Source organism: Budorcas taxicolor, chromosome 1 (assembly GCF_023091745.1).
Source record: "Budorcas taxicolor isolate Tak-1 chromosome 1, Takin1.1, whole genome shotgun sequence".
In the NCBI taxonomy this organism is placed as follows: Eukaryota; Metazoa; Chordata; class Mammalia; order Artiodactyla; family Bovidae; genus Budorcas; species Budorcas taxicolor.
In genome coordinates this window covers 221292070-221308253 of record NC_068910.1, presented here as the reverse complement: position 1 = coordinate 221308253, position 16184 = coordinate 221292070, and the positions used below count along the sequence as shown (strand labels likewise).

Below are 16184 nucleotides of genomic sequence, written 5' to 3'. Positions count from 1 at the left end.
TGCCATTTATATATGTTCATGTGAAAAAAGAGGAGAACCAGTACTTGCTTTTTAATACCACTTTATTCCAACCTGAGCACCTCAATATGAAACTAAGCACTGGTGAACTGTTCTCCTTACTAATTCGGAATCACTGTAGATGTACATGTCTGCTAGCAGTTCAACACTTAAATAGATTAAATCATCTCTGACACATGGTAGATTTCATATAATGAAAATGCCTAAAACAGTTAGTGCAATATACTGATCAAAATAAAATGAACTTTGGAAAACAAGGCTGCGAGGTTGTTACTAACATATCCAATACTTATGTTACAAATTACTGGTACATTTTTTATCATGGTTCTAGCCAGGTAGGAACAATTGAAGCCCCTTCCTTTCAAAGGGGGAGAAAAGGAAAAAATTAGCTGTTTTAGTAACTGTACATTTTGTATACTTTTAAGCAACTCTTAAATATTACCGAAAAGTAATAAACATACTTGGAGACGACAAAGCAGGCCCCTATTTACAGTGCAGCTGAAGAGCGGATTTAAAATGATCAAGCTTGACTGTCCATAATTGTTAGTGCACTGACTATACTTATGTCCAAAGGGCACAAAGGCCCCCTCCCTACACCCAAACAAAACCTATGCAATGGCCAGCAGTGATTACACAGAAATCACAGACACCTGGTTTGTTTCATTTTTGTTGAAGAACTCACATGTTTGAAGGGAACACTATCCTTTAAGATGCATTTTACCCCATTTTAAAAAACCACAGGATTAGCTGTAATTTAGATGCCACTAATGTTCATCTCTTCCCACTGAAGATGTGGGACTGTTTCCTTGTGGCAAATTTGTTAAAATGTGGAATGTATACTTTAAATAAGGACACTAAGAGAAATTACAGGTTGCCTGGATATGGCAGCTAAGCATAAATATCTTTAGAACCTCGTTCCAAAGCAAGAAGTTTTTTCTGAAAAGCCCAAATGAGTAAGTTCCAAATTTTTTTCACAGAACTGGCTGGTTCACTGTGGCTTCAGAGTCATTTGTCTACATCCCTGGAGAAGAGCAGTGAACCCCGCTAACCTTCCAAGGACACAGCCGTGCACACGGCTCCCCGCCCCTTACTGCCGAGACACGGTCAGAGGGCCGCACGCATGCCACTAATGATTAGGGTCAAAACACTGAAAATAATTCTGTATTAGAAACTTGACTATTGGTAAGCCTCTTCTTTTTGGAAGTCACACTGGGCTGGTTAAATGCTCCAATTCCACTGTTATTAACAATTAGGAAGCAGAAGAACATTCCGGGAGTTTACACTGGAGGGTTAGTTGCTGCAGCACTGACTCCTGGTGGGTTGTGTGGGCTCAGTGAGGTCGACTCCTCTTCCTCGGGGGGAATTTGCTCCTGGATTCTGTGGTTCGTTCTTTGGCAACTTTTTAGCTGAGGGATAAATTATCAAAACAAACACAATTAGAACAGCTGTATTTAACTGTTTCTAAAGATTCAGTTCACAATACCAGAAAAGGTTATGCTTTATTTCGTAATTGCTGCTGCTGCTAAGTCGCTTCACTTGTGTCTGACTCTGTGCGACCCCATGGAGGGCAGTCCACCAGGCTTCCCCTTCTCCAGGCAAGAACACTGGAGTGGGCTGCCATTCCCTTCTCCTCGCAGTCACCAGGACTCCTGTTAGTTAAAGGAAATGGGAAGTTATGAAGGTAACAGCAGCCACCATGTTTATATCCAAGAAGCTCGGCTCCAGGGCTTTTTTGGGGTCCAGTGGTTAAGGCTGCGAGCTCCCAGAGCAGGGGCACGGATTCGATTCCTGGCTGCAGAACCAAGAGCCCACAAGCCGCCTGACGCAGCCAAAAACCAAAACAGACAAGCTCAGCTCTGCCCGCCGGCACTCTCCGGACAGCCCCACGCTTTCCAGAGCAAGTCAGGACAGAGAGCACTATCCCCTCAATAGAATGTGTCCTCTACTGAGCAGCTTATTACCCTGCATCGTAACAGACCGAATCTCCTATTTCCTTCCTCGCTTATACACCTCTACCTTCTGTATTCTCTCTTGTGGCTGCTAAAGAATCCTAATCTGATTCAACAGCGCTGCCTGATATAAATGGACTTGATCCTGAAGGCGCTATCTCAAAAAACCGGTTTCCCATGTTGAGCCAGATAAGCACAGCTGGCCACATGTGGACAGGCCCCACAACTGCAGCTACAGTGTCAGCCTTGCTAATGCTCCGCAGTGTGGGCCCCACTGATGAGAACACTACCTGCAGTCCGCCTGGGTCTCAAGGACCCTTGCCTGCTGGGATTTGTGGAGCACCGACCATTCCTGTCGCCTCAGGGACGGCCCTCCCTTGGCAGGAATCCAGCCTGGCCTGAGCCATGGCTTGGGTTACACAAAAGCCAAACAGGCTCTGCTGGGAAATAGAACTGCCTAGGTGTGGCCTGGACCTTCTACCCTTTGTTGTAACATTCCACAACGGCACTGATCATCTTTAGAATCCCAGATGCTGGGCTGGACGCTGGATCTGGGAGCCAGGAGCACCAAGGTTTGGGGAGCAAAGCCTCACCGTGGGCCACTTCTCTAGCAACGGCTCCAGGAGAGGCAGGGTGAACGGTAACAAAAGGCTGCACTTCCAGTCAAATGTATTTACGAACAAAGCCCCGTGAGGACAAAGAGTAGGCTAATGTTACAAACTTTATTATAATCAACATGTTGTTTTAGACCGAGTGATCATTTCTCCCTTTAGCATACTTCCGCAAGGGCTTTTTGTAATTAGATCTAAGTGAATAAGGGGCTGAAAGACATAAGCTGGAATGAGGAACCTTTAACTTATACTGGTCAGTCTTTACTGTGTTAAGAAAATCTAAAACATATCTTTAGGGAGTCTCAAAAGAAGTCGTCTCCTATCTTACTGAGTGCTGCAGCCTACCAATCGGACCCTGAACTGATTAGGATTGTAAGAAGCTAAAAATCATGACTCAAGAAAGATGTGTAATGGAAAAAGCCACTGAAGACCTTATCAAATTAAAAGAAGATGATAAACTTATTGTAGACTCTCCCACTAAACAGGTTTACTCTACTTGGGAAGTCATCAAAAGCGCAAATATAAGTTCACTGTGTGATTTATTTAAGGTACTAATGGAGAGGTCACAATTCAATTTACACTTGGAGTTTCTTTCAAGGGAAAAAAATTCTAATTTCAGAAGTGTAAACAAAAGCTCTAATACACAGACTACTTTCTGACTAAAAAAAAAAAAAACCTTATTAGCGAGTATCAGCGAGTATCAGCGAGCCTGAATAAAAGGTACAAATTAAATGAAGCCCATCTGGAGGAGTTTTAATAGCGTCAGAAAGAAAGGTTTAAAGTTCAGCCTGATTGGAAGGGCGCATCATCTCTTAATTTCCTGTTATTAACTTTTCAGATGTGGTTTTGGGTGTGATTTGTTCCATTTATTAAAAAAAGAAAAAAGTATATACTGTCGCATAATCCCTCTTAACTATGCTAGTATTTCCCCAATAACCTGCAAGCCTGAGTTTCTCAGGAAAATATTTTACACAGCAAACCAGGCAAGGTTTTACTAAACGAAGCCACAATTAAACTCCCTTATCTAGGAAGAGGACGACCGCGCTGGCCGCTCTTACTGGGTTTTCTTTAGCCTCTCAATCAGCTGTTAACTGGTTAATTTATGACTTCAGTATCAGAGGAAATTTATTAGGGATCCAGGGTGTAGACATCCCAGGTGGTAATCACTGCTGTGTGCAGGGCTGCTGTAGGAGGCTCGGCATGTGAGCGGTGCGGGGCAGCAGCCTGTGGGTGCCCTTCCCAGAGAGCCTGCCCCTTCAGACCACCAGCGGGCAGGGTGGCGTCAGTCACCCAGGCGTGTCCAGCTCTCTGTGACCCCACAACTACAGTCCACCAGGCTCCTCTGTCCAAGGGATTCTCCAGGCAAGACTGGAGTAGGCTGTCATTCCCTTCTCCAGAGGATCTTCCTTACCCAGGGGTCGAACCTGGGTCTCCTGCATCGCAGGCAGACTCTTTACCAGGTGAGCTACCAGGGAAGCCCCACGCCAGGAGAAGGCAAGGGTCAATAAAAATATTTTAACTGTTGTTACAAAAAAGGGAGGCTTCCTTATTCCCACTAAACTTTATCACCTATAGTCAACGACTGCACAAGAGCGCTCATTATTACTGACGGTTCTCCGAGGAAAGGGGAGAGCGTCCTGCAGGGTCCAACGCCGCCAAGGCGACGGAGACCGGAGGCGCTGCTTTGCTTTCCTTCCTGTCCTCCGTGCCTCAAGGCTGTGAAATGTTCTCTGTTAAAGTATCTGCATTAAAACAATCTGTCAATCTGCATGTACAATATACTTATCAGTGTTATACCTGTCAGTCATCAATGATTTAAAAAGAACTTGAAAAATAAAAACAGTGCTCTGTTTAGGGCAAAGGAGAGATGAGTGAATAATCAGAAAAATCTCATTAAGACTTTATGTTGCACTGAAAAACATTACTGAACTTATCCCTCTTTTATATAAAAGCTATAATATAACCTAATACAAAAATGTATTTATCCAAAATTTTCAGTGAAATCTTCAGAAAATCTACCCGCTTGAACTATTAGCTCTAAGTTCAGGCCTTCAACTCACCTAGAAGAAACTTAACTAAACTGAAAGCACTGTAACCTAATGAGTAATAATTTTTCAAATTTAACAATATGCCTAACAAAGTAACGTTTCATGGGTATAATCAGTAAAAAAAAAGAAAAAAAACCAGGAATTTTTTTTTTTTTACAAAAAGAAGACTGTCAAACCAAATATGCCCCCAGTATAACTTGTTTTAACTATATTTACTGTGTGCAAAAAAGCTAATCTTACCTATTGCCATGAATATTTCATTTACATTCATTGATGTTTTAGCTGATGTCTCCATAAATAATAAACTGTTATCATCCGCATAGGACTGTGCCTCCTGTTTGCATAACAAAAAATGAGATAAATGAGACACTTTTACACACACTATTACTATACCTCCCTTATTTTTGTTATTTAAAAAAGAGGCTTCCTTAGTACTATTCCAACGTGATCCCCTATAACCAACAACTGTATAATAAGCAATTACTTACAGCTATAACAAAGGTAAGGGTACTGCAGTTATAATTTCCTTTTCCTGCCTTAACTTCTCGCACCATCCCACCCTGCTTCTTCTGGTCTCCCATGAAACGCGCTCTCAGATGACGGGTCTGAGGGAGGCGGTGGTGTCGTCACTAAGCGGCATCTGACTCTCTGTGGCCCTCTGGACTGTAGCCCGCCAGGCTCCTCCATCCATGGGACTTTCCAGGCAAGAACACTGGAGTGGGGCGCCATTTCCTTCTCTGGGAGAAGGGGGAGGCCACTCCGTTCTAAATGCCAGGAAGCTCTCTCTGCTGTCTATGGCAGTTCAGTTTTACTGGTGCTCATGCTATGCAATGATGACGAAGGGAAACCGAACTCTGGACCCTGGCCTGCACCTCGGGATGCCGCCGTGTCCCTCGGGCCCTGGACGGCTTCCGCAGCCCCGCGCTGAGGGCCGCGCGTCACCTTCGAGGTTTTATTGCTACTTCACTGTGTCTTGCTTTACAGTCTGGTTGTGTTATTGCTCTTGAGCTTCACAGCTGTCGTGAAGAACCATCAGTCATCTTCCCAATGTGATAAAGAAAACAAAGCGACGCTCCTTTGAAATGCTCTGTGACAGGCCCGCTTTTGACTCTAATGCGCCTGCTCTGCCTCTGTGCTGAGGAGGTACCGATCTCAGAAAGAGGAGCAGAGACACCATCCCTCCCAGGGCTGTTGCAGAATTGAAGGAAACCACACGTGCGCATGCTCAGCTCACTACCTAACGCAGCAAGACCCAGTGCTGCTCCTCCGGTGTGAATCACTCCAGCACCGGAGAAGGAGACCATCCCATCACTGACCATACACTTAGCGACCACAAGCAAACTCCTCTGGTAGAGAAGCTGAAGAGCGAGAGGATGGGAGATTCTAAAAACGTCTAACTAGAGACAGCTGCTTTATTTAAAATGACTTTTGGAGCCAGAACATTCTTACTTAGCTGTATTAGAAAACATGCAAACCTGATTTTGAAACCTTTATTTTTGAAGACCTTTTAAGAGCAGCTACACAGGTGCACGTGACTCTGTGGGCATGCCTATGTGTGCTGATACACAGAGGTACATTTTTTTAAAAGTTAGGAAGGATACTGAAGTGTATGTGAGGGTTGGAGGGATTAGGGTAGGAGGCAATCACTTTTTCCTTTATATACTCCCATACTGTTTGTGAACAAATAACTTCTTTTCTAACTGTTTAGGTCAACAAAAATCTTTGAATCAGCTTGTATATTACAATTAAATAAAGATATCTTAAAATTCTTTATTGTGAGTTTCTTTACACATATGTGAGATTCTCAGATGGATATAAATTTTTCTTAAAAAAATTTTTATACTGGAATATAGTTGATTACAAATGCTGTGTTAGTTTCAGGTAGACAGCAAAGTGACTCAGCTCCATGCACACACTTCTATTCTCTCTCAGATTCTTTTCCCATTTAAGCTGTCACACTGAGCAGTGTATGCCACACAGCAGGTCCTTGTTGCTTATCCATTTTTAGACACAGCAGTGTGTACCTGTCCATCCCAAACTCACTGTTCCTCCCTCCACTGCCCCCTAGCCATTAAGTTCATTCTTTAAGTCAGTCTGTGAGTCTGAGATCTTATTATCATGAGATTTAATTACATAGTATACCACATGTCTAATTACAAAGCATACCACATACCATTTGTCTGAAAATTTTTTATCACTTGTATAGTTTTAAAATTCAAGTGTGGACACAGAAGAAAAATATGCACCCACAAGTTAAATTCAGCATACCTGGAAGTCGACAGCTCTTTTATTTGCCAGATCGGCCTTGTTTCCTGATAAAGCTATTACAATGTTAGGACTGGCTTGCCTCTGAAGCTCTTTAACCCAGTTTTTGGCTCTGGCAAAGGACTCCTGGGAACAAAGAAACAGCTATTTGGCACAGGCTCAAAGAATAAGCAGAGTCTTTGTGAGATGAGGCTTTAAAGACTGTCCAATGTGACTCTTGGAAAGAAATTCTTAGGACTGTTGTATTATTTGAGACACTTTCATGTTTTTAAAAATCAGCTTTTCTGTTTCATAAAAGCTATTTCTATTTCTGCTTTGGCAGAAATGTCATACTTGGCTAACAAAGATTTTAAAAAATCTCTTCTGTAACCGAAATTCTGAATACTAGAAACGGATATTCAAACAAGTTTCAGGGTAGAATGCATCTCTACTTACCTCGTTTGTGATATCGTACACGACTATGGCGGCCTGGGCTCCTCTGTAATACATGGGCGCCAGGCTGTGGTACCGTTCTTGGCCAGCCGTGTCCCATATTTCAAACTTTACCGTCGTGTCATCAAGACACACTGTTTGAGTTAGAAAAGCAGCTGAAAGAAGAAAATGTCTGCAGTAAGTTTATCATTTTTCTCCTGATATTTTAAATTTATAGAAAACACCTGGAAACCTTATTTACTGCATACTCACAGTTAACAGTGACTTTAAATACCTGCAAGATCTATGCTTCAAAGCTAGACTAATAAATGCTTGCACGTAAAAGCTCTGTAATAAAATCACAGGTTGAAAGTGCCTCTTACGTTCTTGAAAAGTATGATATCAAATAGCTTTGATACAGCGCGCAAGCGGTTTTTACAGACTGTGAGTTTAAAAGCTTTAAATTGTGAAATGCTTTAAGAAACACACATGTTGATATTGTTGACCAGTGGGGGTGGTGGACGAGCAGGCCTGTAACTCCCGTCTACACTGACGGCAGTAGTTCAGGGCCAGCTCATCACCACCAAACCAGTGTATTTCCTGTATTATTCCTTCCAAGCATTGAGACTTTAATTTCTGTAATCGTTATTACCTCAACCTAGACTTTTATTAACAGAGATTCAGTATCAACTCCTGGCTTTCATCCTTTGCTTTATGGATTTTTTGATTTGTACTTTTTCATCTGTTCTTTTCTCAGATTTTAATAAGAAAGTAACATTTTACAATGATATTTCTGCTCTTAAAAAGATGGCTGACATATCTCACAAATAATTACTGTATCATGTATTTTCTCACTTGTTTTCTGAGAATAATATGAAGTAAAATGTCTTTTATAAACAAGATTCTCCTGGCTCTAGAAATAAGCATCAGGAAAGACCACATGTATATTTATGAAGAATAAGAAACTGATTTGTAAGAGGTAAGTTATAAACAACTGAACTGTACCTTAAGGTATGGCTAACCCTAACCCTAACCTTTCAGGAGTAGTTAGCGGCACGAGAGGTCAACAAGACCGACACCCAGCCGCTTCCCAGCATGGGGGCCACACAGTAGCACCCCCAGGCCCCTCCTTCATAACCTCGGTCACCACGCCCTGCATCATCCACACCAGTCAGTGTGCTTCTTCCTTCTTCCTTTAGCTCAAGGTGTGTTCCAGTCCTTCTCTGAAACTGGCACAGACTTAAGTTATAAAGTTTTCAAATACTCTGTCCTCCCATGTAACAGAATTATTATTCACTCCTGTAAATTGTAGCAGTTTATCTGGTGATGTCAATCTTAAGGGATTTACTAGTTAATATCACTATGCTGGGTAAGTCAAGTTTAATTCGATTTACATCGCTTATATGGAATGCAACATACATTTTTCATGCCATTTTTATTAGGTCAACTGACTGCTGTGATGGCTTTAGTATCAACAACTATAATCTCAATTTTGTAACCATCGTAATAGAAATGTCTATTTTCAGCTAAGTTCTATTAATAGTTCTGTGAATTCCCACAAGTGGCTAGTCATATTTAAAATACACACCAATGAAAACTTCTTTTACCATACAAAATCAGCAATAATATTAAAAAAAATTCTGTATCTAGTATGTAGAATAAAGGATACCAAAAAAAGTACTATGCCACTTTTTCACAGAGATGAAAAGTTCTCATGCAGAATCAGTATTTTTAAACACTTAAAAAAATTAAGTACTCCTTTTTAAATGAGAGGGGGAAAAAGGTAAGGAATGGATCACAAAATACAATCCCTTTCTCAAGTATAGTTTGATGCAACTTGAAAAAAACTGGGTTATAATTTGCATTCAGACTTTTGGTTTCTCTGTTCCATAACCACAAAGTACAGTGATAACAAACAGATTCATTTACACTTTCATAATCAACCCTAGGCTCAGGTAAAGAATTATTAATTATGCTGCCTTAAAGGATATATAATCTGATTCTCCAACCAGTTAAAGATACCACAAAAGGCTACCAATCTTTTTTTATAAATGCATGTACAAAATGACAAAACACAGGAAAAAGAAATTTCAGCCAATACATTAAAAGAGTAACAACCCCATGACCAAGTAGTTTCTTTCAGAAATACAAAGCTATTACACCAGCAGGCTAAAAAAGAAAAATCATATATTATTTAAATAAACTATAAAAGGGCATGAGTCAATATTCCTAATATATACACAGAATTCTTCTGTAAAACAGATCAAGTGTCAATTTCACCCTTAAGCCAGAAACCAGCAGTTTACACAAAACTCTTAGGCAATCTCTCTGAATCTAGAAGGCAGATATGAAAGTCAAGATCACAATCACATAATATCACTTCAGATATTCTTAAACATGGTAATATTTAATATTAATTAATAACATTTATTAATCATGATTAAATCTCTTAATAAATAAGTAACAAATTATTAGAAAGAGACATTATTTGAACGAAGGAAGAAGACTGAAATGAAAATCCAAAGACACCAGCTAAAACAAAGCAGACAGTAAGTTCTTTCAACTGGCTGGAAAAGATCCAGGTAACTGCCTTAAATACACAAGCAGCGACCAGGTTTTCAGTGGAATGTGGGAGAAGACTCGGTCCCTATCAAATTAGCAAATGACAAGGACAGTCAGCTCGCTCAACTCTCTGGGAAGCCTTCCTCATCACACCCTTCCAGCAGGCCCCGTCTTCGCACTCGCAGAGCTCCCTGTGCGAGGAAACGTTTCACACTTTCTATAATCACTGGTGCACAGCATCTTTTTTCTCCTAGACTGAGAGTTCCTAAGTCGCTTCAGTCGTGTCCGACTCTGTGCGACCCCATAGACAGCAGCCCACCAGGCTCCCCCGTCTCTGGGATTCTCCAGGCAAGAACACTGGAGTGGGGTGCCATTTTCTTCTCCAGAAACAATCTATTCTTGTCCATATCCAGTATCTAATATAAATCTCAGCTCATATAAATATTCAAAAAGCTTGCTGAAGTTCGTAACAGATATGTACAATTATTCTGGACTATTTTGATTAATTACAGTTTCCAAATAGGAAAAAACAGGTATTTCAAAAGGCCTCTCTCAAGTTATTATGTAACTAACACAACCTCAAACTACCAACAAGACCTTTCTAACTTAGTAACACCACATTGCTAACACTGTATGTTAGAGCGTGATTTGGGGGGAGGAGAGAAAGGCCAATATCAGAGGCCAGTGGACCGATGTGAGCACAGCCACAAGTGAGAACCATGTAACAGTGCTGCAGTGCCATGAGAGCAGAGACGCGGGGCTAAAACAGCCCAGGGTTATAAACGTCATACTGCATGGCCATCAGGATGACCCCAAATCCTCAAGTTTCCAAGGACTAATGCAGGACTTAACTTCTCCCATGAGTCAGTCAAGTATAGATGATACCTTCAAATCCTCAGTGCTTCGAAAAGGACATTACTAGTCATTTATAAAGTTGTAAACATAAATTCTAGCATTCAAAACATCAACAACTACATCAATACTGTAGCAGCATTAACCAACCACCAACTCACCTGAATCTGCAAAACCACGTCAATTTATCCAAAACGTCTATTTTCTCACTAAGAACCATCACTTTCTTAGGCCCCTTCTATTTCCTCTTCACTTCCATCACCAGTAATAGCTGTTGGTTTTCTTTTCAGGCCCATATGTCACAAAGAAACAGCTTTTATCACTTCGAGAGTTACTGTGTTCGCAGACGACAGATAGAGAAAAACAAAGCTGCGTTGAGATACGGGTGCCGGCCTGTCTAACAGGCGCCCCCTGAGCTGACGCCATCAGTTCCTATGGCAAGCTTGGCGGCGGCTGACCCTGCAGTCTCCGCCACACTGCAGGTTACTGAATGGCAGAGCCTGGGGTCAGCTGAGAGCAGCTGAAACTGTGAACGGGAACCCTGCAAAACCCCACAGCGTGTAATGTGTAAGACCCCGAAAAACAGTGAGCAAGGAGGGGACACTGCGGTACAGTAGGTGAGGGAAGGCCGTCCCCATCAGCAACAGTAACCAAAGGTTAACAACGAATAAGAATTCAAACAAGTAAAATGAGTCCACACGAACTAAACAGAGGGCAAAAGAGAAAACGCACAGGACCAGTTATCACCCCAATCCTCAACTTACTATTTCACCAAATTGATAGGAAAGAATTACTTTATTAGAACTGACCCCAAATCCTTAGATCAGTTTTGATTACATAAAAATTAAGGTCTTTAGGTTTGTAATTAAAATGTGTCACACATTCAAAACACAGGGACAAACACATCTAGAAAAACTTCTACAGCGGATGCTATGAGCTTGATTTTTAATATATAGAAACCTTATGTAAATCTTAAAACATACATCAAAGATAAACATGTAACAAAATTCACAAAAGCCATATAACACAGAAAGAAATCAAGACCACTAGTAATCAACAAAATCATTCTCAGAGCAAAAACAGTTAAATTCTATCCCTTAACTAAGCAAGACTGAAAAATGAAACTGAAGCAGAGCACAGCCAAACTCACGCTCTGGTGGGGACACTGTGTGACTGTCCTGGAAACACTTCTGCCAGCACGTGGCAGAGCCACAAACACGCTCTTATTTGTTACTGTAGCATCTCGAGGAATCTCTAAAGATGGTATGGGAGCAAGGAGGGAAGGGAAACACACCTTTTAAGTTTGAAGTATTTTTGTGTTTAACAGCGAGAAATGACCTAATGTAGTAAGATGGCTAGCAAACACATGCAAAGATGCTCAACATCACTCATTCTCAGAGGAACGCAAATCAAAACCACCACGAGGTACCATCTCACACCAGTCAGAATGGCTGCGATCCAAAAGTCTACGAGCAATAAATGCTGGAGAGGGTGTGGAGAAAAGGGAACCCTCTTACACTGTTGGTGGGAATGCAAACTAGTACAGCCACTATGGAGAACAGCGTGGAGATTCCTTAAAACGAAACAGAACTGCCTTATGACCCAGCAATCCCACTGCTGGGCATACACACTGAGGAAACCAGAACTGAAAGAGACACGTGTACCCCAGTGTTCATCGCAGCACTGTTTACAATAGCCAGGACATGGAAGCAACCTAGATGTCCATCAGCAGACAAATGGATAAGAAAGCTGTGGTACATATACACAATGGAGTATTACTCAGCCATTAAAGAGAATACATTTGAATCAGTTCTAATGAGGTGGATGAAACTGGGGCCCATTATACAGAGTGAAGAAAGTCAGAAAGAGAAACACCAATACAGTATATTAACGCATATTTATGGAATTTAGAAAGATGGTAACGATGACCCTGTATGCAAGACAGCAAAAGAGACACAGATGTGAAGCACCGGCTTTAGGGCTCTGGGCGAGGGTGGGGTGAAGGCACGGCAGTGACACGTGCACTTTGCTGTGTGAAAGAGGCGACAAGGCCGGGTGTGATGCGTGAGACGGCACCCGCAGAGCTGGTACACGGGGGACCCAGAGGGACGGGAGGGCAGGGGAGAGGGTGGGGCTCAGGATGGGGGGCAGGTGCACCCGTGGCGGATTCCTGTCAATGTATGGCCGAAACCACCACAATACTGTAAGGTGATTCTTCCAATTAAAATAAGTAAATTAATTAAAAACAATAATGTATAAATGAAAGGCACTGATGGCTTGGTAAGTACTAAGAAAAAACTAAATTTAAAATTTACAAAATGACCTCTTAATTGTCAAAAAGCAAAATTATATAACATTTTTTATATATAAATATAAATACATACATACATATGTAAATGTCCTCCCTTAAATAAAACTTTCACAAAAGTGGTGGATTTGATGCCCTATTAAAACTAAAAGGCTATAGTAGTTAGAGACGGGAAGAGCTTTGTTCAGGATCTCAGATGTAGGTCAGGGACTTGGGATCATAAAATCCAAGTTTAAGGTTGTTTGGAAGTGATGTGCAGGGGAAGCCCCAAAGGTTTTAGAGCCAAGTAAGTCAACGGTTGAGTCTGATGGATCTGGATCCAACTTCAGGAAGAAAGATGGCGAAAACTGACCGAGAACGAGGTAGCAAAGCCCTCTGTGGAGGCAGACGCTGGTTTGCTGAGAAACAGAGAAGCAATGGCTGCTAGTATCACGATATTAATAGAATGAACTTTATCAGACAGGTTAGCACGGACTTCAGATGATAAAACTGCACAGACAGGAGTGTATGGATGGTTTAATGCCAACAACAGAAAAAATAAAAGCTGAGGCCATTTTTATTTCCCACTAAAACTGCATGTGTGTATAGGAGATTAGACTAGAGCACTAGGCTACAGAGCAAAGACGGAGACAAAGCGCTCCCAGGAGAGCGACAGGTCAATGAAAGCAGGGAAGAGCTTAAGAAGGGATAAAAGCAGACTGGGACAAAGAGCAAAGCACACACAGCAATTAAGCTCAGACAGCAAACACTCCAGAGGAGCGCAAGGCAAAAGCCTTACTATATAGGTCGTGTACTAGAAACACGGCAGGGGGTCCCTGGTGGCCCAGCGGTTAAGACTCCGCCTCCCAGCGCAGGGGACACGAGCTGGACCCCTGGTCAGGGAAGCGGGACTCCATACGCTATGGGGCAACTGAGCCTGCAAGGCACAACACAGACCCAGCGCAGCCAGAAGACGGCGTCGTTCCCCAAGGTAAATCCACTCTATGAGATGACCTAACACTCATCACATTGAGCTCCTTCTGAGACATCTGGGAAGAGCCTGAGAAGAGCCTGGGGCTCCCTGGGGGCTCAGATGTAAAGAATCTGCCTGTGAGGCAGGAGACCCGGGTTTGATCCCTGGGTCGGGAAGATCCCCTGGAGGAGGGCATGGCAACCACTCCAGTTTTCTTGCCTGGAGAGTCCCATGGACAGAGGAGCCTGGCGGCGATAGTCCACGGTCACCAAGAGTTGGACACGACTGAGCGACTAACACTCACTTTCAAGGGGTTGGTATCCAGAATACACATGGAACTCCTATGACTTAGCAACACACAAAAAAATCCAAACCACCCAGTTAGAAAAAACTGACAAACAACTTTAATAAACATTTCTCCAGAGATATACAAATGGCCAGGGATTTCCTGGCAGTCCAGTGGTTAGAACTCAGGGCGTTCACTGCTGGGGCCCAGACTGGATGCCAGGTCAGGGAACTAAGATTCCACAAGCCATGTGGCATGGCCAAAGGCGGGGAAATACACACACAAATGGCCAAGAAGCACACGAAAAGATGCTCAACATCACTGCTAGAAAAATGCAAGTCAATACTACAAGATACCACCTCATACCGTTAGAATAGCTACTATCAAAACAGCAAAAAACAAGAGTTCACAAAGATGTAGAGAAATTGAAAGCTTATACACTCGAAGTGGGAATGTAAAATAGTGCAGCCACTGTGGAAAATGGCATAGAAATTCTTCAAAAATATTAAACAGAGTTACCATATGATCCAACAATTCCACTTCCAGGGATATGCTCAAAAGATATGAAAGGTATTTGCACACCAATATTCACAGCAGTGTTACTCACAATAGGCAAAAGGTGGAAGAGACCAAAGAGTCCATTGAAGGGTGGACGAGAAAGCAAAATGTGGCCGATGGAATACCAGCTTCCCTATAAAAATCAAGGGTAAATTGGCACCTTCACAAGATGGATGAGCCTTGATCACATACTAAGTGAACTAAGCCAGTCATAACAGGACACCATCATATAATTTCTCACATATGAGTGAGGTTCCCAGAGCAGTCAAATTCACAAACAGGACGGTACTTGGCAGGGATGGAGGTGGGACACAGGGCGTCACTGTTTAATGAGCAGGGCTGGACATGACGCCTGCACCACAGTGCGGATGTGCCTGATGCCAAACGCACCTTTAAAATGGTTAGAATTATAAGAACTCATTACGCACATCTTCACACAACAAAGATCACTCAAGCAGCATCTGAAAATAATTGCTGCCAAGCGAACACAATCTTGGAGCGCATGATGACACACAGGGAAGAGTCTGCAGGAAGTCATGCAAAATGAGGTAAAAACGTGATCACCACTTTTTCTCTAACACTGTCCAGGAGGAAGAGACACTTTTTAAAAGACTAATTCATGTAATTTTTTTCAGAAATAACAAAAGAGTAAAAAAAGCCAGTGTGTTTTTTTATTTCACCATCAATCACAGCTTGACAGTTATTCTTAAAGGACACTGCTCTTCTAAGGGAATCTACTAGCAGGACTAAGCTAGTCGATGTCCAGCTGAACAGGGTCACATGAGGACGTCTAACTGCACTAACGCATGCTGTTCTAGAGTCAGTCGCAGGAGTTTGAACTTGGTTAGTATTAAGCTAGTGCACCAAGCCTGGTCACCCGAGAAAAAAACAGTGTTTGAATCCTCAAGGCTCACAGACTGTGGTCACCACACCAAGGGGACTCACCAGACTGCGCGTATAGAACAGCGATGTAGCAAAATACTTAACCGGGGAGCAGAACGGAGGCACAGAACACAGAGGAACGGGGCAGAAATGGGAGAGATGTCGGGGGGCGGGGGGGGGGAGAGGGGGAGGCTGTCCCAAGCTCGCGACCAGTGTCAGACAAACGCTCCCCAACAAACAGCGAAAGAAAAGGCGATAAAGCTAACTTGGCTTGAAGGGATATACGTCTATGAAAGACATACGGGGAAGAAATGGAAGAGATATGAGAGAAGGGAGGAAAGGGGAGAGGCTGTTATAAGCTAGTAACCAGTGTCAGACAAATGCTCCCCAACAAACAGCGAAAGAAAAAGGCGATAAAGCTAACTTAGCTTGAAGGGATATACGTCTGTGAAAGACATTTTATTTTTTTTTACTTTTTGGCC

At 42.4% G+C, this 16184-nt stretch overlaps 1 protein-coding gene across 1 annotated transcript in view; it reads right to left on the bottom strand.

The window, feature by feature from the left end:
- Window positions 1–44: 44 nt before the first annotated feature.
- The window catches only part of RAB5A (RAB5A, member RAS oncogene family), a 32738-nt gene continuing 16598 nt past the window's right edge, over window positions 45–16184 (bottom strand). The window contains exons 3-6 of the mRNA XM_052652710.1: window positions 7327–7478; window positions 6895–7017; window positions 4867–4960; window positions 45–1424 (exon numbers count right to left, since the gene is read on the bottom strand). Coding sequence (XP_052508670.1) covers window positions 1309–1424; window positions 4867–4960; window positions 6895–7017; window positions 7327–7478 — 485 coding nt within the window. The 3' untranslated portion in view covers window positions 45–1308. The remainder of the gene's footprint in view (window positions 1425–4866; window positions 4961–6894; window positions 7018–7326; window positions 7479–16184) is intronic.